This window comes from Dendrobates tinctorius, unplaced genomic scaffold (assembly GCF_039654945.1).
Source record: "Dendrobates tinctorius isolate UK_male_01 unplaced genomic scaffold, ASM3965494v1 ptg000144l, whole genome shotgun sequence".
NCBI lineage: Eukaryota > Metazoa > Chordata > Amphibia > Anura > Dendrobatidae > Dendrobates > Dendrobates tinctorius.
In genome coordinates this window covers 3,096,736-3,120,778 of record NW_027361811.1, presented here as the reverse complement: position 1 = coordinate 3,120,778, position 24,043 = coordinate 3,096,736, and the positions used below count along the sequence as shown (strand labels likewise).

At 41.2% G+C, this 24,043-nt stretch overlaps 1 protein-coding gene across 3 annotated transcripts in view; it reads right to left on the bottom strand.

Moving 5' to 3' along the window:
• FANCC (FA complementation group C) overlaps positions 1-24,043 on the bottom strand; it is a 342,843-nt gene that overhangs the window by 27,130 nt on the left and 291,670 nt on the right. For all 3 annotated transcript variants that reach the window (XM_073545963.1, XM_073545964.1, XM_073545961.1), the window contains 3 exons: positions 21,509-21,584; positions 10,708-10,783; positions 8,973-9,147 (listed from right to left, as the gene is read on the bottom strand). In XM_073545963.1, the coding sequence (XP_073402064.1) occupies positions 8,973-9,147; positions 10,708-10,783; positions 21,509-21,584 (327 nt within the window). The remainder of the gene's footprint in view (positions 1-8,972; positions 9,148-10,707; positions 10,784-21,508; positions 21,585-24,043) is intronic.

The window sequence follows — 24,043 nt, the reverse complement described above, 5'->3', positions numbered from 1 at the left end:
GAGCCGGATTATACACTGGTATACGTGCAAAGTGTAAGCACACATTCACACTGTAGCCATTTCACAGACAAACCCCAAGAAAAAAAACAAAAAGATCATATACCCTACAGCAGTTATGGCAAACCTTTTAGAGACCGAGTGCTCAAACTGCAACCTAAAACCCATTTATTTATGGCAAAGTGCCAACACGGCAATTTAATCTGAATAGTGAAGTTTTAGTTTATAAAAAAAAAAATAATACAGAGAGCAGGTGGGGACAGCAGAGAGCAGGCGGGGTAAGAGAGAGCAGATGGGAAAAAGCAGGCAGGTGAAACAGAGTAGGCTGGGATAACAGAGAAAAGTGACTTGAGTTGGTACAAATGCAGCACATAAACACATGTTCACATTGGTCATAAAACATATAAAACCTACAAGAGAAAAAATGAGCAAAAACCCTGCTGTAACTAAGTAAATAAAATGCATAAAGTGCATTTAAATAACACAGAGTTTTTAGTAATACTGCTTTTGATCAAAAATAGCATAAAAGTCATCCCACCACAACAAGGTGACTCTGATCGGGACGGTCCTACACTGTCTAATATTAAAAACCTTACCATGTGTCAAAATTGACCTCAGTGTGTGAATAAGGGCAGACAAAAGGACTGGGCCCAACCAGTGGAACACCAGTCTGGGGAAGCTTTATATATACACACTGAGGTCAATTTTTTACACATGGTAAGGTTTTTAACCCCTTTCTGCCATCCGACGTACTATCCCGTCCATGGGACCTGGGCCCCTATGCCCATGGACGGGATAGTACGTCTACTGCGATCAGCGGCGCCCACGTGGTGAGCGCCGCTGATCGCGGCCGGGTGTCAGCTGATTATCACAGCTGACACCCGGCACAATGTGTCAGGGGCGGTCACGGACCGCCCCCGACACGTTAACCCCTTGCACACCGCGATCAAACATGATCGCGGTGTACCGGGGGTTAAAGGGAAGCATCGGCAGGGAGGGGGCTCCCTCCGTGCTTCCCTGAGCCCCCCACGGCAGCGCAATGTGCAGCGCTGCTGCGGGGGGCTCCTTTCCTCCAGGCCCCCGAATCCAAGACGGCGACGGGGGCCTTCGGGGGCCTGAGGAAGCTGGCTTCCTCAGTGCCTGCAAAGCGCAGGCATGAGGAAGCCTTCTGCAGTGCCTGTGTCAGATCGCTGATCTGTCACAGTGATCTGTGATGCGACAGATCAGCGATCTGTCACAGGACAGTGATGTCCCACCTGGGACTATTTAATAAAGTAAAAAAAAAAATAAAAAAAAGTGTTAAAATAATTAAAAAAAAATCGCCAAATAAATTAGAAAAAAAAAAAAAAATATTCCCCCAATAAATCCATTTTTTGGAAATAATAAAAAAAAAAAACAATAAAAGTACACATATTAGGTATCGCCGCGTCCGTAATGACCCGCCCTATAAAACTGTCCCATTAGTTAACCCCTTAAAAAATAAAAATAAAAAACGAAGCAAAAAATAATGATTTATTATCATACCGCCAAACAAAAAGTGTAATAACGCGCGATCAAAAAGACGCATATAAATATCCATGGTACCGCTGAAAACGTCATCTTGTCCCGCAAAAAACGAGCCGCCACACAGCATCATCAGCGAAAAAATAAAAAAGTTATAGCTCGCAGAATAAAGCGATGCAAAAATAATTATTTTTTATATAAAATAGTTTTCATTGCATAAAACCGACAAAAACATAAAAAACGACCTAAATGAGGTATCGCTGTAACCGTACTGACCCGAAGAATAAAACCGCTTTATCAATTTTACCGCACGCGGAACGGTGTAAACGCACCCCCCCAAAAGAAATTCATGAAACGCTGGTTTTTGTTCATTCTGCGTCCCAAAAATAGGAATAAAAAGCGATCAAAAAATGTCACGTGCCCGAAAATGGTACCAATAAAAACGTCAACTCGTCCCGCAAAAAATAAGACCTCACATGACTCGGTGGGTCAAAATACGGAAAAATTATAGCTCTCAATATGTGGTGATGCAAAAACTATTTTTACAATAAAAAGCGTCTTTTAGCGTGTGACAGCTGCCAAATATAAAAACCGCCATAAATAGTAAATCAAACCCCCCGATATCACCCCCTTAAAAATAATAAAATTAAAAAAAAAGTATTTATCTCCATTTTCCCGTTAGGGCTAGGGCTCAGATTAGGGTTAGGGGTGTGTTGGGGTTAGGGTTGGAGTTATAATTGGGGGGTTTCCACTGTTTGGGCACATCAGGGGCTCTCCAAATGCAACATGGCGTCTGATCTCAATTCCAGCCAATTCTGAGTTGAAAAAGTCAAATGGTGCTCCTTCCCTTCCAAGCTCTGCCATGCGCCCAAACAGTGTTTTACCCCCACATGTAGGGTATCAGCCTACTCAGGACAAATTGCAAAACAATTTTTGGGGTCCAATTTCTCCTGTTACCCTTAGGAAAATAAAAAATTGGGGGCAAAAATATCATTTTTGTGGAAAAAAATGATTTTTTTATTTTCACGTCCGAGTGTTATAAACTTCTGTGAAGCACTTGGGGGTTCAAAGTGCTCACCTCACATCTAGATAAGTTCCTTAGTGGGTCTAGTTTTCAAAATGGGGTCATTTGTGGGGGGGTTTCCACTGTTTAGGTACATTAGGGGCTCTCCAAAGGCAACATGACACCCGCAGACCACTCCATCAAAGTCTGCATTCCAAAACGTCACTACTTCCCTTCCGAGCCCCGACGTGTGCCCATACAGTAGTTTTCTCCCACATATGGGGTATCAGCATACTCAGGACAAATTGGACAACAACTTTTGGGGTCCAATTTCTCCTGGTACCCTTGGGAAAATAAAAAAATGGTGACTAAAAGATCATGTTTGTGGAAAAAATACGAATTTTTTATTTTCACGCCCGGGCGTTATAAACTTCTGTGAAGCACTGGGGGGTTCAAAGTGCTCACCACACATCTAGATAAGTTCCTTGGGGGGTCTAGTTTACAAAATGGTGTCATTTGTGGGGGGTTTCCACTGTTTAGGTACATTAGGGGCTCTCCAAAGGCAACATGACACCCGCAGACCATTCCATCAAAGTCTGCATTCCAAAACGTCACTACTTCCCTTCCGAGCCCCGACGTGTGCCCATACAGTAGTTTTCTCCCACATACGGGGGATCAGCATACTCAGGACAAATTGGACAACAACTTTTGGGGTCCAATTTCTCCTGGTACCCTTGGGAAAATAAAAAAATGGTGACTAAAAGATCATGTTTGTGGAAAAAATACGAATTTTTTATTTTCACGCCCGGGCATTATAAACTTCTGTGAAACACTGGGGGGGGCAAAGTGCTCACCACACATCTAGATAAGTTCCTTAGGGGGTCTAGTTTCCAAAATGGTGTCATTTGTGGGGGGTTTCCACTGTTTTGGTACATCAGGGGTTTTCCAAACGCGACATGGTGTCCGATCTCAATTCCAGCCAAAAACGTCAAATGGCGCTGCTTCCCTTCCGAGCTCTGCCATGCGCCCAAATAGTGGTTTACCCCCACATGTGGGGTATCAGCGTACTCAGGACAAATTGCACAATAACTTTTAGGGTCCTGTTACCCTTGGAAAAATAAGAATTGAGGGTGAAAAGATCATTTTTGTGGAAAAAATATGATTTTTTAATTGTATGGCTTTATGTTATAAACTTCTGTGAAGCCCATGGGGGTTCAAAGTTCTCACCACACATCTAGATAAGTTCCTTAGGGGGTCTAGTTTCCAAAATGGTGTCATTTGTGGGGGGTTTCCACTGTTTTGGTACATCAGGGGTTTTCCAAACGCGACATGGTGTCCGATCTCAATTCCAGCCAAAAACGTCAAATGGCGCTGCTTCCCTTCCGAGCTCTGCCATGCGCCCAAATAGTGGTTTACCCCCACATGTGGGGTATCAGCGTACTCAGGACAAATTGCACAATAACTTTTAGGGTCCTGTTACCCTCGGGAAAATAAAAATTGGGGTGAAAAGATCATTTTTGTGGAAAAAATATGATTTTTTAATTGTACCGCTGTACGTTATAAACTTCTGTAAAGCCCTTGTGGGTTCAAAGTTCTCACCACATATCTAGATAAGTTCTTTGGGGGGTCTAGTTTCCAAAATGGGGTCACTTGTAGGGGGTTTCCACTGTTTAGGTACATCAGGGACTCTCCAAACGTGACATGGCGTCCAATCTGAATTCCAGCCAATTTTGCATTGAAAAAGTCAAATGGCGCTCCTTCCATTCTGAGCTCTGCCATGCACCGAAACAGTGGTTCCCCCCCACATATCAGGTATCTGCGTACTCAGGACAAATTGCACAATAACTTTTGCAGTCCAATTTCTCCTGTTACCCTTGGTAAAATAAAAAAAATTGAACCTGAAGTATTTTTTTTATGAAAAAAAGTTAGATGTTCATTTTTTTTTTAAATATTCAAAAAAATTCCTGTGACGCACCTAAAGGGTTAATAAACTTCTTGAATGTGGTTTTGAGCACTTTAAGGGGTGCAGTTTTTAGAATGGTGTCACTTTTGGGTATTTTCTATCATATAGACCCCTCAAAGTGGCTTCAAATGTGATGTGGTCCTAAAAATAAAATGGTGTTGTAAAAATGAGAAATCGCTGGTCAACTTTTAACCCTTATAACTTCCTAACAAAAAAAAATTTTGGTTCCAAAATTGTGCTGATGTAAAGTAAACATGTGGGAAATGTTAGTTATCAAGTTTTTTGTGTGCCGTATCTCTGTGATTTAAGGGCATAAAAATTCAAAGCTGGAAAATTGCAAAATTTTCAAAATTTTCGCCAAATTTCCGTTTTTCTCACAAATAAACGCAAGTTATTTGAATGAAATTTTACCACTAACATGAAGTACAATATGTCACGAGAAAACAATGTCAGAATCACCGGGATCCATGGAAGCGTTCCAGAGTTATGACCTCATAAAGTTACAGTGGTCAGAATTGTAAAAATTGGCCCGGTCATGAACGTGCAAACCACCCTTGGGGGTGAAGGGGTTAATATTAGACAGTGTAGGACTGCCCGATCAGAGTTACCTTGTCATGGTGCGACAGCTTTTATGCTATTTTTAATCAAAAGCACTATTACTAAAAACTCTGTTATTTAAATGCACTTTTTGATTTTATTTACTTAGTTACAGCAGGTTTTTTGCTATTTTTTTCTCTTGTAGGTTTTATATTTTTTATGGCCAATGTGAACATGCGTTTATGTGCGGCATGCATACCAACTCAAGTCAAGCTCAATTTTTGTGTTTGTTTTTTGTATTATTGCATTCTGTGCAAGCTGGGGTGTGGTTTCCCTCTCCTTAGCTGGAAATTGTATATAAGGCTGCCCCAGACTGGTGTTCCACTGGTTGGGCCCAGTCCTTTTGTCTGCCCGTATTCACACACTGTGGTCAATTTTGACACATGGTAAGGTTTTTAATATTACACAGTGTAGGACTGTCCCGATCAGAGTTACCTTGTCGTGGTTGGATGACTTTTATGCTATTTTTGATCAAAATATGTATTACTAAAACTCTGTATTATTTAAATGCACTTTTTGCTTTTTATTTACTTAGTTACAGCAGGGTTTTTGCTCAATTTTTTTCTCTTGTAGATTTTATAGGGATAAGAGAGAGCAGACGGGGCAACAGCAGGCATGGAAAACAGTAGGCAGGGGCAAGAAAGAGCAGGCAGGGGCAACAGAAAGCAAGCAGGGGTAACAGAACAGGTGGTAACGGCAACAGAGAGAAGGCAGGGGCAACAGAGAGCAAGCAGGCATATCAGAGAGCAGGTAGGGGTAACAGAGAGAAAGAAGGGTCAAGAGAGAAAAGGAAGGGGCAACAGAGAGCAGGCAGAAACAACCGAGAACAAGCAAGCATATCAGAAAGCAGGCAGGAGAAACAGAGCAGGCAGGGTAAACAGAGTAGCCAGGGGCAACGAGGAGCAGGCAGATGCAAGACAGAGCAGGCAGAGGCAACAGAGAGCAGGCAGGAGCAAGAAAACAGGCAGGAGCAACAGAGGGCATACAGATGCAACTGAGAGCAAGCAGGAATATCATAGAGCAGACAGGGGTATCTGTGAGAATGTGTGTAGTACACAGGTATAGTACACAGATTACCGTATATACTCGTGTATAAGGCGAGTTTTTCAGCACATTTTTTTGTGCTGAAAAGGCCCCCTCGGCTTATACACGAGTCACAGTCCCAGAAAGCTGGCGGGGTAGAGGAGCAGCAGGTCACAGAGGCTGCCGGCTTCCAGCACACCATACTCACCTGCCTGCACGTCCTCGGTGACACTGCATCTAGTTCTGGCTGCCGGAGTTTGCAGCTCTTCCTTCCGAGCGATCACGTGACTCCGCTCATTAAGGTAATGAATATGCACGTGTCTCCACTCCCATAAGAGTGGAGCGCATAGTCAGAGCTGCAGGATCCGGCAGCCAGAACGAGATGCCGTGCCACCGAGGGTGTGCAGGCAGGTAAAAAGGATGGTTTTACCAGTTATAGTGTGAGCTGGTTCTGCTGTACAATTATTTCTCCGAGGATCATTGTGTATACAGGGACCTCTTTGCTTACTTATCAGGCATAAGGAAGCCCTGGATGAGCTCTGCCGTTTCCGCTGTGGCGTCTCTGATACTTGCCTGGCGTTCATCCTGAGCCACCTGATTCATGAATACAATGCCAGTCCTGTAGTGAAGACTGGCACCAATGTATAATGAAGCTCTGCAGGGTCCAGAGGGCTGGTTAACTCTTCAGCCACTGCACAGGTCTCTGCTGGTGTCAGGGGGTGGTCTCATGGGCCCCCTGACTATTGTGCTCAGTGTTATAATTGTGTCAACTTTATGTTGGGGTCTCCTTGCTGGCAGAGGATGGCCTGTGTGCAGTGAGCTGGGGCCCCTGAGGTGGTGGGTGGGCTGTGGATTATTCTGCAGAATAGTGGGAGCCCCTCTTTGTCTCCCCTTTCACCCCACTCACAGGACGTCTCCTCCTATCCATGGACTGACTATTGCATATGCTGCACAGTCATGTAAAGCATGGAGACTGAGGAGCACACTGGGCCTCTGGTGATGGGGATCTTAATGAGCACATACAGCTGAGCTAGTCACTTACCACACCTGCTCCTTAATGACGTGCAGCTGCAGAGTAAAGCAGGAGGGAATTAAAACAGGACGTGGAACCAGTTATGGGACAGGAAGTAAAACGTACATGACATCGGGCTCCAACAGACTGTGCAACGAAGCTAGAGGGCTGGTCCTGGCCAATGAATGGCTGATAACAGGGACTAATAGCTGCAGGAATGTATAATGTGTACAGTAAAGAACGTTCTAAATATTCACTGTGATTACCAAGAATAATCCGTGTTATATGGCTGAAACGAGATGCAGTGCCACCGAGGGCCCGCAGGCAGGTAAGTAGGATGTTTTTTTTTCTTTTTTTCACAGGAATCATACATGCAAGGATAGAGGATAAGGAGCCATGCATACAAGATACGGACTGCGGGAGCCATGCATACAGGATAGGGATGAGGGGACAATGCATACCCGGCTTATACTCGAGTCAATAAGTTTACCCAGTTTTTTGTGGCAAAAGTAGGTGCCTCGGCTTATACTCGAGTATATACGGTATATATTTTCTGTAGGAGGGAGATCGGATCAGAGGTCAGCCTGAATTAATCAGAGCATCAGTGACAGGACACAGAGATTTAGTGTCTCTGCTTGGAGCTCACTGGTCGGTGCAGTGTAGGGATGAGAAATCTGACACTGCACCGATCAGCCAACATGGAGCTTCAGACTTACCATCACTAATTACTGCTGCTTAATGACACAAATAGTAGATTGAATCGATGGTCATTGAGTATTTGCTCCCAGAAATGAATGGAGATCCCATCTGTGTGTGTGCAGATGTTTTGCACATGATGAAAGCGGGAGGCTGTACTAAACGCCAGGAGGAGCCAAGCAGACAGGGAATCTGCTTCCGCACCACACTGGGCTAAAGAAGGTCATGCTGTGTGCGTGCCTGCGTACACTGAAACACACACATTGAACGTTACAGCAAAATAAACTTGATTTAAAATAGAAACATGTAGACCAAAAGATTTGGGGCACTGCACTTCTGATTCGGGGCACAAGACCTGAAACAAAGGGCCTATAGCAATGCCCTTGGTGTACACTGTGCACTGCACCGCTGGATTGCTCTGCTACCTCAACCCTCCTCCTGCAGGTGCTAGTTGTGAAGCGATGGTGTGCGTGCCCACAGGGGAGGGCTTTGCGTGCCCTCTCTGGCACACGTGCCATAGGTTCGCCACCACTGCCGTACAGCAAGTAAATAAAAAGTATTTACTCTGTATAGCTTCCCATGGACGTGTGCCTCAGTCGGGACACTGTCCTGCTCTGTTCTTTTTCAGACTGAAGTTGTTTGACACAAGGTACAGCTTTAATACTAGAGACAGGATAAAACTTTCAAGAGTTGGTGCACCTTGTCATGGTGGGATGGTGTTTATGCTTTTTTTTTTAAAATCAAAATAGCATAAAGTATCCTATGTAATTTACTTGCTGTAGAGTATATGCTCTTTTTTTCTTGGGTTTTGTCTGTGGAATGGCCACAGTGTGAACTTTGTACGTATACCAGCTTGTAGTCCGGCTCATTTCTTTGGTTTTACCTTTATCACACTATTGGAAAATTGGGAATTTTGACAGGCTTAAAAGAATTAAAGTGCCCTACTGCCTATATACTGTATATGCTTTAGAAGGAATTTATGAATCCAGGAATCCTCCACTTTATTCTGTATGAAATACAACTACAAACTTTGGATAATTGCTAGAATTTAAGTTTAACCTTAAACAAATGACTTGACAAGACATTACATACTATTGCAACAGTGAAATGCGAATTACACATTGAGGATCCTCACTTATTTCGTGTCAAACACAGACTTGCTTTGGAGCACAACCTACCATTGTTCTACCTCTGCTTTGGCTCTCATTGCAAGGATTGTAGTAAAATGCCAGAAGCCACAGCAGGTCTTCTGAAATTTCAGGGTCTGACGTCAACAGCTGCTCTGCTGCTATGTCCACCCATCCTCCTAAACGGATTAGCAAAAACCAGGATTGAAAGACATTCTCGTGAGATCTGGAAAAGAATCAAATGAGTCACTACAGAATGGAAAAGCTAATCTAAAAAAATATTAAGAGAAACATCTATTCCTGCTCTGATGTTCTCTACAGGGCACATGCCAGACATAAAATCTCTTTCAAGCTACAATCAAGTGGTCAGGCATGTATGATACTATTAAAGAGAGTAACACTGTAACAAAAGGGTAGATGAACATAAAACATACAGCCTAAAATTGGGTTCTAAATTTAATATCCTATATTGTGTCATATGATCATGTCACATTTCCTTATCACTATAGTGCTGTTAATGCATTCTCTTTTTCATATTGCTTTTCTACTATGCATCCAACAGCTCCATGGTATGTTAACTCCTGACCAAGGACTTTTTCATGGCTTTTTTTTGCCTGTCCTAGTAGTGGACAACTCCTTTAAATATACAGTATATGCATTTATAGCTCACTGATTAAAAGCACCTACTGGACCTGAGTGCAAAGAAAGAGCAGTCAGTTAATGTGTCTTATCTCACAATTCAATATATCGATCTGTTCAGCTCCACCCGCTCTATAACACAGTGCTGACAGATTGCGCTGCATTGTTGACAGGTGCCCTCTAACTTGTCTTAAAAACTGCTTTCTCCAAGACTACCTATACCACTTAAGGGCCTGTCACACTAAGGGATACTGCTAGCAATATCGCTATAACGTCACTGGTTTTTGTGACGTTATAGCGATATTGCCAGCGATATTGCTGTGTCTGATACTTACCTCCAACCGCTCCCCCGCTGGTTATCGCTGATCGCCCGAGAACGTCCTGGACTGTTTCTCGTCGTCAGCTTCCTGCTGTGGAGATGAGCAACGCATGGACGCGGGCGGGAGGACGTCAGGATCGCCTCGTCTGACAGGTAAGTAGCGACCCCTGACCCCTGCGATGTCGCTGGTGAGATCTACCGGTGTGGCAGCTCATTAGCGACAACTTAGCGATGCACCAGCAATCCTGACCGCGTCATATCGCTGGTCGGGATCGCTGGTGCATCGCTAAGTGTGACAGTACCTTTACACTTATTTCAAGTACAGCACATAAAAAGGCTTGGTGACCCTCAAACCTCCATGCTGCAGCGCCCTCAACTAGCGACCCTTGTCACATAATTCTGCATTTTGGTTTACATGCTGGCTAATTCATCAATTATTATTTATATTCCCTTTGTCAATACAATGGCTTTTTTCCTGGATAATATTAGTGTAATGTACCTATTATGGGACTCACTATTTGAATTAGATTGTCTCAATTTTTCATCTCATAATTCTTATCACCACAAAATTAGGAAAGCTAAATAAAATAAATCAGTGAACAAACACTGTGCGCTATATGCGAGGTGTATTTGGAAATTAGGGATTATTATTACACGAAGGAGTCATTTTCGCAAGATAATGACATGCATGGGTAGGTAATTCTGTAAAAAACAAAAACCCTGATTTATATATGTTCTTTATCAAACGTCTCCTTTAAGATTAGGCATGAAGGATTTTTCCAACACACCTACAAGCTCCAAGATGTGTAATAAAACATAATGCATTACCTTTCTTCGCTGTCCTCATGTCTTAACATTTTCACAATAATATTTAAATGTTGATTGCGGGTACTAGATGCTAGTCCTAAATAAAAAATACAAAAAAATAAAACAAATGTAAATTGTAACAAATGTAAACTGCAAACACAAATGGAAATTCATCAGAAAATATAATTACTATATACAAGGCAGAGATGAGGGATAGAAAGGGTAGGCACCCGCCTAGGGCACTAGATCTTGCATCCCGAGGGGGGTGCACTATGGGGGGAAAAATGAAATTAAAAGGGGGAGAAGTTGACTCAATCTTTGCATTCTGTGTCTGTATGTACCACATAAAGCATGGAGAACAGAAAGAGGAGGTGAGATATTGAGCTGCGGTGTGCAACATAATCAATATGTTTACAACCCATGGCAATGCAGCTTATCTCCCTGGACGTGGAAAGCAGGAAAAAATGACTGAGCGTTGCAACGCAGGATAGTCCAGATGGTGGATAAGCAGTCACAACCAAGTTCCACAGAAATTCAAGCTGTCATGCAGGCTAAGGGTGCAGCAGTGTCGACAGTTGAATGAAATGAAACCCTATGGCAGATGACCCAAGAAGACCCTATTGCTGACACAGAGATTGACACAAAGATAATTTGATCGCAGAAGAAACTTGTGAGAGTAGATTATCTGATGTAATTCAACTTTTATCTTCACAGACTATGAGGTACATGTATCAGCTTCTTAATACAGCATAACAGGAAGTCTGAAAAGACCTTTTACCAGAGGGAAAATGAAACCAAGGTATAACAAGTATATGCATTACATTCAACTAAGCATATAACAGTAACAACATCACCATCTACTGTCAGTAAAAGTGTAAACTCCTCCTGCACACAAATAAGTCTGTATCTGCTGCATATTTGCCAACAGATGAGACCACTATAGAGCTGTTTGGTAAAGCACACCATTCTACTGTTTACCGAAAGTGAAATGAGACCTATAAAGAAAAAGAACATATAACCTACAGTTAAAAATGGTGGAGGTTCAAAAATGTTTTGGGGTTGCTTTGCCATTTCTGACACTGGGTACCCTGACTGTGTGCAATGCATCAAGAACCTTGACAATTACACTGTTCTACAGCCAAATTGGTTCTGAAAACTATTATGATTATAGATTGTGAGCCCTCGTGGGCAGGGTCCTCTCTCCTCCTGTTCCAGTCATGACTTGTATCGCTTAAGATAACTGTACTTGTTTTTATTATGTATACCCCTCCTCACATGTAAAGCGCTATGGAATAAATGGTGCTATTAAAATAAATTAATAATAATAATAATAATGACACTTAAATATGCTGATTGGCTCTAATTTTCATGATCCATAGGAGGTTGTAATTACGTCTGATATTTTTAATGCAGGCTTATAGAAAAATTAAATTTTTATCATTTCATCATTATTGCATTGTTAGTAACTAGTTTATGGCATAATCTAGTTAGTCTATTTAGACCTCAGTATTCTATCATCTTAGGGTGACCAATCAAAAAACGCCAACTCAGCATTGATGACATAATCCTATTTCCATTTGCATCACCAACTTTTATAAATGCTCTCTGTGTAAGTTATAGTTTTAGAATTTCTTAGCATATTGACATGGTTCTTTGTTTTTCTTCAGATATGCCTCGTTCTTGCATTAACAAAGTGGATACTTTTAGCTACATATGCAGAGAATTCACTTTTGCATCACAAAGACGAAACTAGACTACCATAAGGAAAGCCTACAACTAGTATTATGGCTGCAGAATGGGAGATGAGGACAAGAGTTGGGTTCCACAGATATGATGCAATAAATGTGCATCACATCTTACCCAGTGGTTTCATGGGAAGAGGCAGTCTATGACTTTTGCAGTCCCAATGATCTAGAAAGAGTCAACTGATAGCACTACCAAATGCCATTTCTGCAGTGACCCCCATTAGGAAAAAAGTTTCAAGGAAGAAGTGGACTTCACAGTATCCAAATATTGCATCTGCAATATGCCCAGTACCACATACAGAAGAGCTGCCAGTTTTAAAAGCACTAGAAACATTTTCAGTCAAATAAAGTGATTAAGAAGAGGGTACTTGGTATCATGAAGCATCTTCTGTTCACGACCAAGACTTTCTGTCAACAGCCTCAACTGAACCACACATTATAACACAAAATGAACTTAATGAGAAATTTTGATATACCCAAGAGTAAAACTGAATTCTTAGGTTCCAGACTACAACAGTGGAATCTCCTAGCGGTTGATGTTCAGATTTTTATTTTTCTGAGAAAGGGATAGCTGTGCAAGAGAATATCTGTTACGACTCAAAAGGGGTTGGTCCAGAGGACGGCAAGACACACAACGGGGTGGAAAAAGGGAGAGGAAGGCCCTAACAATAGGGAATGAGGGATGGGGCATCTCCTAAACAATAACCTGTGCCTATGCCTAAGCTCCCCTAACGCCCTATGCGGGTTCTTCCCCATGCTGCAGTCACATACCTAGTCCCTAGCTGTCAACTCAGTATACCCTGGCTACTGCACTGGCCGGCAAGGACGCTAGCTTCACCACAGCAAATGGTATCAACACAGAGGGAAGTGACAAGCACAAGACAAACAAGAAAAGGAACAACGAAAAACTTAGCTCAAGCTTCTGCTGCAATCTCCATACAGCAGAGGATATGGAACCAGGACCTCAAGCAGCTGATACACTGATGGCACCCGAGAAAAACTCTATTACCAACAGTCAGCTGATGCAGCATGTGGCTATTTAAAGGATAGTGGGAGTGGTGACCACCCACATCATCTGACCAGCAACACAGCAGCTGCCAGCAAATAAACTGACATTAACCCTTGCTGACCCAAAAGTAAAAAATCACGTTTAAATTAAAGCAGAAACAGAGCTGTCACGACTCCAAAAATGAGTCGTGACAATATCACTACAGTAAGAGTCTGGCCTCTCCGAAATTCACTTTAGCCAGGGAATAAAAATGTCCTACATCCAGCACTTGTTGATCCACATAAGATTTTGTACCCCCTTTGCATACCAGGTTGGGTCTATTGAAGAACTTTGTAAAAGTAATACATAAAAATGCAAAAGCCTTAAAGCATCTAATTGATAAATTTCAAAGGTTGAGTGAAGCAAAGCTAAAGGAATGAGCCTTTATAGGTCGTTAGATTTGTAAGCTTTTTCAACATGAGGAGTTTGATGGAGGGCAAGGAAAAGGCTGCATGGGTTGCATTCGCATTAGGGGTAACTAATTTTTGTGGAAACTCGAGAGCAGTTGCAGTAACTATGAAGAGTTGGTGGAAAAATCTCCTCAAAACATAGAAGGATCTTGGCTGTAACATGTCCTTAAAGATGAATTTCTTACATTAGCATTTAGACTTTTTTCTGCCAAACTGTGGAGCAGTGAGCAACAAGCATGGTGAAAAGATATCAAGGAAAATGCTTGTGCACAATTGTAAGAGATGATCGGATGCAGGAGTAGAAGATTCAAGCAAAAATCAGTTGTCACTGAATGAGGACAAAATTTTGTAGTGCAATTTCTGTAACTGATTATAATTCACAATACAGTGAATAGTAACCAGTTACAGTAGAGGGAGGACTGGGAGCTTGCATCGCATCCAAATGAAAACCACTTTGGGCTGAGTTCATTGATCCACAGGTGGGTGCATGAATACGCTGGTGAGCACAGCAGATGTCCACAAGAAGAAGAAAGTTTGTTCAGCACACCGGCATAAATGAAAAAAACTTTATTAGGCTAATATGCCATATTAAAATGCAAAAAACACCTGACGCGTTTCCGATGCACAAAGGCACCTATGACTAAGGGTTTTTTTCATTTATGCCGGTGTGCTGAACAAACTTTCTTCTTCTTGTAACCAGTTACAGTGTTTTAGTTATTTTAATTGTTGCTAAGATTCCTCTACATAAATATCAGAAAATTAGCAAAACAAAATATTCTACAGTACATCTTTATATTTGCAAAAATAGTAATACTTCAAAGTACTGAAACTTGTATGCATTAATTAAATGTAGCAGAAAAGGAAAACTTTGATATCATAGAAACCAAATAACTGAACCTGACAAGTTTTAAAATTATAGAACAGTGTTATCAAAGTATTTTGTGTCACAAGGTAGCGCCCAGTGTCAGAAAGCTGGGTTTGCATCCTAGGTCATAGGTCTTCCAGGAGGACAGTGACCCCAAACTTAATTCAAGAAGTACCCAGAAATGGATGGAAACAAAGTGCTGGACAATTCAGAAGTGGCGAGTAATGAGTTCAGAACTAAACTCCATTGGAACACCTGTGGAGAGATCTTAAAATTGTTGTTGGGAGAAGGCAACCCGTTAAAAATGAGAGACCTGGAGAAGTTTGCAAAAGAAGAGTGGTCCAAAATTCCAGTTGAGAGATGTAAGAAGCTTGCGTTGATGGTTATAGAAAGTGATTGATTGCATTGCAGTTATTATTCCAAAGAGTGTGCAAGCAAATATTAAGTTAAGGGTGCCAACAATTATGTGCGGCTCATTTTGGGTGAAATTATGTCCAATTTGCCTTTTGTTCTGTTTTTCTTGTGTTGTTCCAATACACACAAAGGAAATAAATATTTGTATAACAAAACAAGTAATTGTAATCATTTTCTGAAATAAATACTCCATTTTCTGGAAGAATTTCAAGGGTGAAAACACTTTCGGCTACGACTGTATATACGTGGGGCTGGCTGTGGTGACATACATATGTGGGGCTGGCTGTGGGGACTTTAGTACCTAAAGTCAGTACTTTGTAGAGCCTCCTTTTGCAGCAATACAGCTGCAAGTCGCTTTGGATAAGTCTCTATGAGCTTTCCACATTTTGCCACTGGGATTTTTGCCCATTCCTCAAGGCAAAACTGCTCCAGCTCCTTCAAGTTAGTCGGTTTCCTCTGGTGAACTGCAATCTTCAAGTTTGGCCACAGATTCAATTGGACTAAGGTCTGGACTTTAACTAGGCCACTTTAAAACATTTACACACTTCCCCATTCAGTATGCTTTGGGCTATTGTCTTTTTGGAAGGTGAACCTCCATCTTAGCCTCAAATCACAGGCTGAAATAAGTTTTGTTCAAGAATATCTCTGTATTTCGCACTATCCATCTTCCCTTTGACTCAGACCCTTTTGGTCTCATCTGACCACAGCACCTTCCCCCATACATTTGTGAATTCTCCCATATGTCTTTTGCCAAATTCAAAACAAGTCTTACAATTTGTGTGTAAGTAAAGGCTTTTTTTCTGCCCGCACTTCCATAAAGGCCACCTCTATGGAATGTACGGCCTATTCTAGTTGTGTCCATACAACTCCAATCTCTGCTCCTTCATGGCTACCTTTTGTCTCTGTACTGTCTCCCTGATTAATGCCCGTCTTTCCCAGACTGAGGGTTTTGGTGGGTGGCCCTCTCTGGGTGGCCGTCTCTAGGCAGGTTTGTTGTGGTATCAAGTGCCCTCCATTTGACGATAATGGATTTGATGGTGGTGCTCCAGGAATCAACAGAAATTGGTATTTTTTTTTAATAGCCCAAACCTGACTTGTACGTGTCAATAACTTTGTCCCTGACTTGTTTGGAGATCTTCATTGTGTTGTTTGATTAGTGATGAGCAAGCGTACTCAGATATCGTGTTATCCGAGTATCTAGCGCATGCTAAAGTAATATGTTCGAGTCCGCGTGGCAGCATGTTTTACAGCTGTTCAACAGCCACAACACATGCGGGGATTGCCTAAGAAACATAATATTCAAGCACAGCGGGGATACTTGGATAACACTCGAGCATGCTCAGATAACACGATATCTGAGCACGCTTGCTCATCATTATTAGCGGTGCCTGTTTAACCCCTTCATGACCCAGCCTGTTTTCACCTTTCTGACCAGGCCAATTTTTACAATTCTGACCACTGTCCCTTTATGAGGTAATAAGTCTGGAACGCTTCAACGGATCCCACTGATTCTGAGAATGTTTTCTTGTGACATATTGTACTTTATGACAGCAGTAAAATTTATTCAGTATGACTTGCACTTTTTTGTGAAAAAAAAATGGAAATTTGGCGAAAATTTTGCAATTTTTCAACTTTCAATTTTTCTGCCCTTAAATCAGAGAGTCATATTGCACAAAATAGTTAATAAATAACATTTCCCACATGTCTACTTTACATGAGAACCCAAATTTTTTTTTGTTAGGAAGTTATAAGGGTTAAAAGTTGACCAGCGATTTCTCATTTTTTCAACAAAATTTACAAAACAAATTTTTTTTTTTTTAGAGACCACATCACATTTGAAGTGACTTTGAGGGGTCTATATGATAGAAAATACCCAAAAGTGACACCATTCTAAAAACTGCACCCTCAAGGTACTCAAAACCACATTCAAAAAGTTTATTAACCCTTCAGGTGCTTCACAGAAATTTTTGGAATGTTTAAAAAAAAATGAACATTTAACTTTTTTTTTTTTTTTTTTTTTACAAAAAATATACTTCAGATCCAATTTGTTTTATTTTACCAAGGGTAACAGGAGAAATTGGACCCCACAAGTTGTACTATTTGTCCTGAGTACGTTGATATCCCATATATGCAGGTAATCCACTATTTGGGCACATGGCAGAGCTCAGAAGGGAAGGAGTGCAGTTTGACCTTTTCAAAGCAAAATTGGTTGGAATTGAGATCGGACACCATGTCGCCCCTGATGTGCCTAAACAGTGGAAACCCCCCACAAGTGACACCATTTTGGAAAACAGACCCCCTCAGGAACTTATCTAGATATGTGGTGAGCACTTTGAACCCCCAAGCGCTTCACAGAAGTTTATAACGTAGAGCTGTAAAAATAAAAAAATCTTATTTTTTTAAAAAAAATGCTGTTTTCACCCCCAATTTTTTATTTTCCCAAGGGTAACAGGTGAAATTTGACCCCAAAATTTGTTGTGCAATTTGTCCTGAGTATGCCGATACCCCATATGTGGGGGTGAACCACTGTTTGGGCGCATGGCAGAGCTTGGAAGGGAAGGAGCGGCATTTGACTTTCCAATGCAAAATTGGCTGGAATTGAGATCAGATGCCATGTTACATTTGGAGAGCGCCTGATGTGCCTAAACAGTGGAAACACCCCAATTCTAACACCAACCCTAACCACAACACACCCCTAACCCTAATCCCAACCCTAACCATAACCCTAACCACAAACCTAACCCTAACACACCCCTAACCCTAACCCCAACCCTAACTTTAGCCCCAACCCTAACTTTAGCCCCAACCCTAAACCAAATGGTAAAATGGAAATAAATACCGTATATAGTCGAGTATAAGCCAAGATTTTCAGCCCATTTTTTAAGGCTGAAATGCCCCCTCTCGGCTTATACTCGAGTCATTGTACCGGGGGTCGGTGGGGGAGGGGGAGCGCGGCTGTCAGATCATACTCACCCCCTCCTGGCTCGGTCTCTGCAGTCCCTGCTTCTCAGATGCTCTCAGCGCCGCATCTCTGTAATGAGGAGGGGTGTGGTCTAATGATATCAACACCATATATCAACACCATATATAAGGTGTGCTTAATTATTAGGCAACTTCCTTTCCTTTGGCAAAATGGGTCAGAAGAAAAATTTGACGGACTCTTAAAGTCAAAAATTATGAGATGTCTTGCAGAGGGATGCAGCAGTCTTGAAGTTGCCAAACTTTTGAAGCGTGATCACCGAACAATCAAGCGTTTCATGGCAAATAGCCAACAGGGTCGCAAGAAGCGTGTTGATAAAAAAAGGCGCAAAATAACTGCCCATGAATTGAGGAAAATCAAGCATCAAGCTGCCAAGATGCCATTTGCCACCAGTTTTGCCATATTTCAGAGCTGCAACGTTACTGGAGTATCAAAAAGCACAAGGTGTGCCACACTCAGGGACATGGCCAAGATAAGGAAGGCTGGAAAACGACCACCTTTGAACAAGAAACATAACATAAAATGTCAAGACTGGGCCAAGAAATATCTTATGACTGATTTTTCTAAGGTTTTATATACTGATGAAATGAGAGCGACTCTTGATTGGCCAGATGGATTGGCCCGAGGCTGGATCAGTAAAGGGCAGAGAGCTCCACTCCGACTCAGACACCAGCAAGGTGGAGGTAGGGTACTGGTATGGGCTGGTATCATCAAAGATGAACATGTGGGACCTTTTTGGGTTGAGGATGGAGTGAAGCTCAACTCCCAGACCTACTGCCAGTTTATGAAAGACACCTTCTTCAAGCAGTGGTACAGGAAGAAGTCGGTATCGTTCAAGAAAAACATGATTTTCATGCAGGACAATGCTCCATCACATGCATCCAAATACTCCACAGCGTGGCTGGCCAGTAAAGGTCTAAAAGAAAAAAAAATGACATGGCCCCCTTGTTCACCTCATCTGAACCCCATAGAGAACCTGTGGTCCCTCATAAAATGTGAGATCTACATGGAGTGAAAACAGTACACCTCTCCGAAGTGTCTGGGATGCTGTGGTGGCTGCTGCACGCAATGATGATCGTAAACAGATCAAGCAACTGACAGAATCTATGGATGGAAGGCTTTTGAGTGTCATCGTAAAGAAAGGTGGCTATATTGGTCACTGATTTTTTTTTTTTTGTTTTTGAATGTCAGAAATGTTTATTTCTAAATTTTGTGTTGTTATATTGGTTTACCTGGTGAAAATAAACAAGCGAGATGGGTATATATTTGGTTTTTCTTAAGTTGCCTAATAATTCTGCACAGTAATAGTTACCTGAAAAAACAAATATCCTCCTAAGATAGCCAAATCTAAAAAAACCCACTCCAACTTCCAAAAATATTAAGCTTTGATATTTGAGTATTTTGGGTTGATTGAGAACATAGATGTTGTTCAATAATAAAAAGAATCCTCTCAAATACAACTTGCCTAATAATTCTGCACACAGTGTACAGCAGAGCTGAGTTTGCATGTACTGTGTATGCAGAGATGTGTGTAAATAATGTGCGTGCAGTAAAACTACATGAATATAATATATATGCAAAAAATATAGTACATGATATGGTAAGATAAATGGTGTCATGCAAAGCTACCACTCATCCAGCAAAAAACAAGTTTCCATATGCTGATAAAAAAAATAAAAATTTTATGACTCCTGAAAAGAGGAAAAAAAAAAAAAGCCCCAAAAAAAGAAAAGAAAGTCCAGGTCCTTAAAGGGATATCTGGGACTTAAAAAAAAAAAAAAAAAGGCAGGCAGTTGCTAACAGAGTCAAGTACCTGCCTATTGTACCCGACACCAGTTATTGACCGCTCCTGCCAGAGATTCAGCTACTCCCTGTCAACAGAGCTGCAGTTTTTCTTCCTGTTGACAGGCCAAGACTACTTGCATCATGCTGATTGACAGCCGGCTTCGCCCAATTAGACAGTGGAAGCTGGCTGCCAATCAGCATGACACCAGTAGTTCCGCCCTGTTAACTGGCTGAGAAACTGCTGCTCTGTTGACCGGAAGTAGCTGAATCTCTGGCAGGAGCGGTCAATGACCTGTGCAGGGTACAACAGACATGTTGTGCAAAAAATAAAAGTAACCAGCTCACCTGCTTTCTTGGCTAGTAGTGGTGTGTGGACGCTCGGATATTTCGTGAAGCCACACGTGGAGAAAATCAATAATAAAAAAGTTTCCAGCTTCCAAATATACAAAAATTTATTCAAGGCATAAGAACAAGGATAAACGGACATGCCCCATCATAGCGGAAAGACACAGCAACGCGTATGGAACAATATGTTATTTTTCAAGCTGCTTTGGGGTGAACATAATGGGAGATATATACTACCACCCACCAATCAAGTTACAACACACAATTCTCTGGTGACACCCAGTTTAACGATAACAAATTATAACCTAAACTTTACAACTAATATACAAGTAAAAAACTGAGTACAAACTGTTGTAAAATCTTAACAGGCCAATATTACCATTAACATACTTATGACAAAGACAAAGGTTCATCAATGATGTGTTTTGGATAGGAAAAGATCCCTAGCTATGACAAAGGTTCATTTGAGATCCAGAATGTGTTGAATTATGTAACTTTTTGTCTTTCTCCCAAGTACATTTATGGATATATAATAAAGCCTATTAAGATTTTATGTCCACCGGTGCTCAATTTTCTCCTTGTATCCTGGATCCATTACCCTGTGTCCCATGCACCTGTGGATGCTGAGTGAGCTGGACTTGGCTTCCTCTTTTACAAGCTAATGTCTCTGCAATGGGGAGGAGAAATAAAAAAAAAATAAGCTCTGCAGTCACTATTCCATGTTGTGGCCAATTTGACATGCTCAAACAGACAAAAGGTCCTCGTCAAGTAAATAACCTTTCTTATGCAATCTATGTTTACCCATCTATGAACCAGAGGAAATAAAAGGATGAAATAGGGAAATTCCCAGAGAAAGCGTTCCAATAAAATACAGCACAAGGAATGCTGCAGGACAGAAAGATTTATGTTCTTGCCTGACCTCAGATCCTATAACATGCTGAAATGAGATGTGAGCACATTCAGCTGCAGACTGATGCCCAAGCATCTGATATCCTTGAGAATCAGATCACTACATGCATAGCTTGTTAACATGACAATACAGCACATGATAGACGAGATGAGAAATTGTTTCATTGGCAAGGAAGCAAAAAGTAGACTCCTAATTGTGCACTATAAAACTTACAAACATAGTATATTTCATAAAATGGGAATAGATGAAAAGGATGCAGAAAAAGTCTTATCTGCATCACAAAATAGCTGAACCCAAAAATGTTGTTAGAGAGCACTTACCTTCAACTTTTCTTAGTAAAGCCAACACTAATGGAGCATTCTTGTGTGAAAAATAAGCTCTTAAAGGCAACTTGGCCTAAAATTATGAGGGAAAAATAAATTACATTTTTTATAGATTTTTCTAGGGTGAAATTTAATTTTCAGAAAAAAAAAGGTCTCGATTCATAATATTCTTAGAACTATTTTTACGCCAGAAAAAGAAGCTAACAGTGACTTATTGGTTTGTGCAATATTCATTATTTAATTTGTGCCTTTTATGTTAAAGCTACTTTTGTCAGGTTTTTTGGTTTCACAATCTGGTTTTCCATATCCAAATGTTCAATTGTGAGTTTTCAAAATGTCAGCAATTTTTTGTGCAACTGTACTTCAATACCATAATGGAGTAAAAAAAAATCTGTCTAATTTAATTCAGGCGCAGATGACAAGTAACATGCAACATTTTAAAGAATCAGTTCAACAGCAGAGAAATATGAATAGATAAAGACAGTTGCAAAAAGGTTTTGTATGGTTTATTAACAAGACACATATCAGAAGAGAAAGCGAAAATAAATAATAAAAACATTTTAAAAATGCAACAAATGTATACAGAAAACCAAGGCTGATTATAATAAACCAATAACCCCTACACCCATAACTGCAAATCAATATAGTAAAATTAACATAATAAATGGTCCTAGGTATGGATGGACATTGCACAAATAGGACCAAAGTATAGTAAGACAGGAAGTATGAACGCGTGTGTGTGTGTGTGTGTGGGGGGGGGTGGAGAATCACTGACATACCTCTGTTCTTTCAGGAAACTCTGCTACCTGCACTGTCAGACATGTGTGAGGTGAGCACAGGGAGAATACGTTATGCACACTGGAGGTGGGGAGTTGGGGGGACCTCTTAAGATGACAGGTACTGCGCAAGCTCAGCCAGCTAATTGGCCACTCGGAGGACAGCTAAAGCTTGCAGACAGAATAACGCCAGGGGACTCCAGGGAGCATACTTCAGCAGATGAAAAAGTTTGGTAATTGGCGCATGTAATGGATGAGCCATTTCTGGGGCTGCTGAGGGCTGATGCCATCAGTATGTTTTGCAACAATAAGGTTGCAAAAGTATTGAGATTTAACCCATCGTCAGATGTTTCTTGTGTGCAACCTTGGTAATTAGACACTTTTTTATAGGTCATCACTTGAACCAGCTGATATTATTTTCACTAAGTGGCAGGATTGATTTCTAATTACTGATTTCAGCTGGTGTCATGACTTTTCATTACTTCTGGCACCTCTCTCTTTATGTATTCAATACTTTTTTTGCTGTGTCATTTCTCATTATTACACATAATTTATAGACATCTCTGGTTTGATTTCTTAGCATGTGTGCATTGGATGGGTTGTTACTAACCTGTGATAAGAATTTCATGTAGATTTACTTAGAAATAGAAAATTAGTGATGTGTTCAATACGCGCGCGTGTCATAGTCAAAACATTGTATAAAATGGAATTTTTTTTATACAAAACACTAAAATTGCGACTGTCACTGGCAAGCACTTTTATTTTCTTGCACAAAATATATATATATTTATTTACATATACATTTTTACAGTAAAAAAGCATCCCCATGTGGACCTGATGGAATAATACTGTGAAAGAGAGAACTTTATCACTTGGTGAAAATTTACCATTATGTCTTCCATTGATTGAATTTGCATCGGTGTGCAATAATGAAAAGATAAAAATGTGTAAACATTTATATGGTGCAAACATTTTTTTCTATTTGAAGTTAATAGTGTTAATGAGAGGATCTAGTGGATACACATTAAATTCCTAAGTGGTTTCAAAAGAGCTTGGAAAAGCATATGTGACTGTGCCCTGCTACCTGCCACCATCGCACTCTAACAAGCATCTCTATTCTTCCGACAGGTATGTCCATCCACCCAGCTCTCCTGCTGTCTGTCTATGAAGGACACACAGTGCATCACCCAGCTTTGCACATAGACTTGCCTCTGCACCTAGCATTCACATGGTATGTCCATCCACCCAGCTCTCCTGCTGTCTGTCTATGAAGGACACACAGTGCATCACCCAGCTTTGCACATAGACTTGCCTCTGCACCTAGCATTCACATGGTATGTCCATCCACCCAGCTCTCCTGCTCTCCTGCTGTCTGTCTATGAAGGACACACAGTGCATCACCCAGCTTTGCACATAGACTTGCCTCTGCACCTAGCATTCACATGGTATGTCCATCCACCCAGCTCTCCTGCTTTCCTGCTGTCTGTCTATGAAGGACACACAGTGCATCACCCAGCTTTGCACATAGACTTGCCTCTGCACCTAGCATTCACATGGTATGCCTTTCAGCTAACCCCAGCTTACCCCAGTGTTATTTATGACCTTGTTTACTCAGGCTTGATCATATACATATGGTCCACTCTTAATTGTCTGGCCAAGATGAGCAGAGACCACTCCTCTCTGCTTCACACCTGACTGCACTTAGTTGTACATATATTGCAGAGCACAAGTCTGCATAGACTTCAGTCTGCATTGT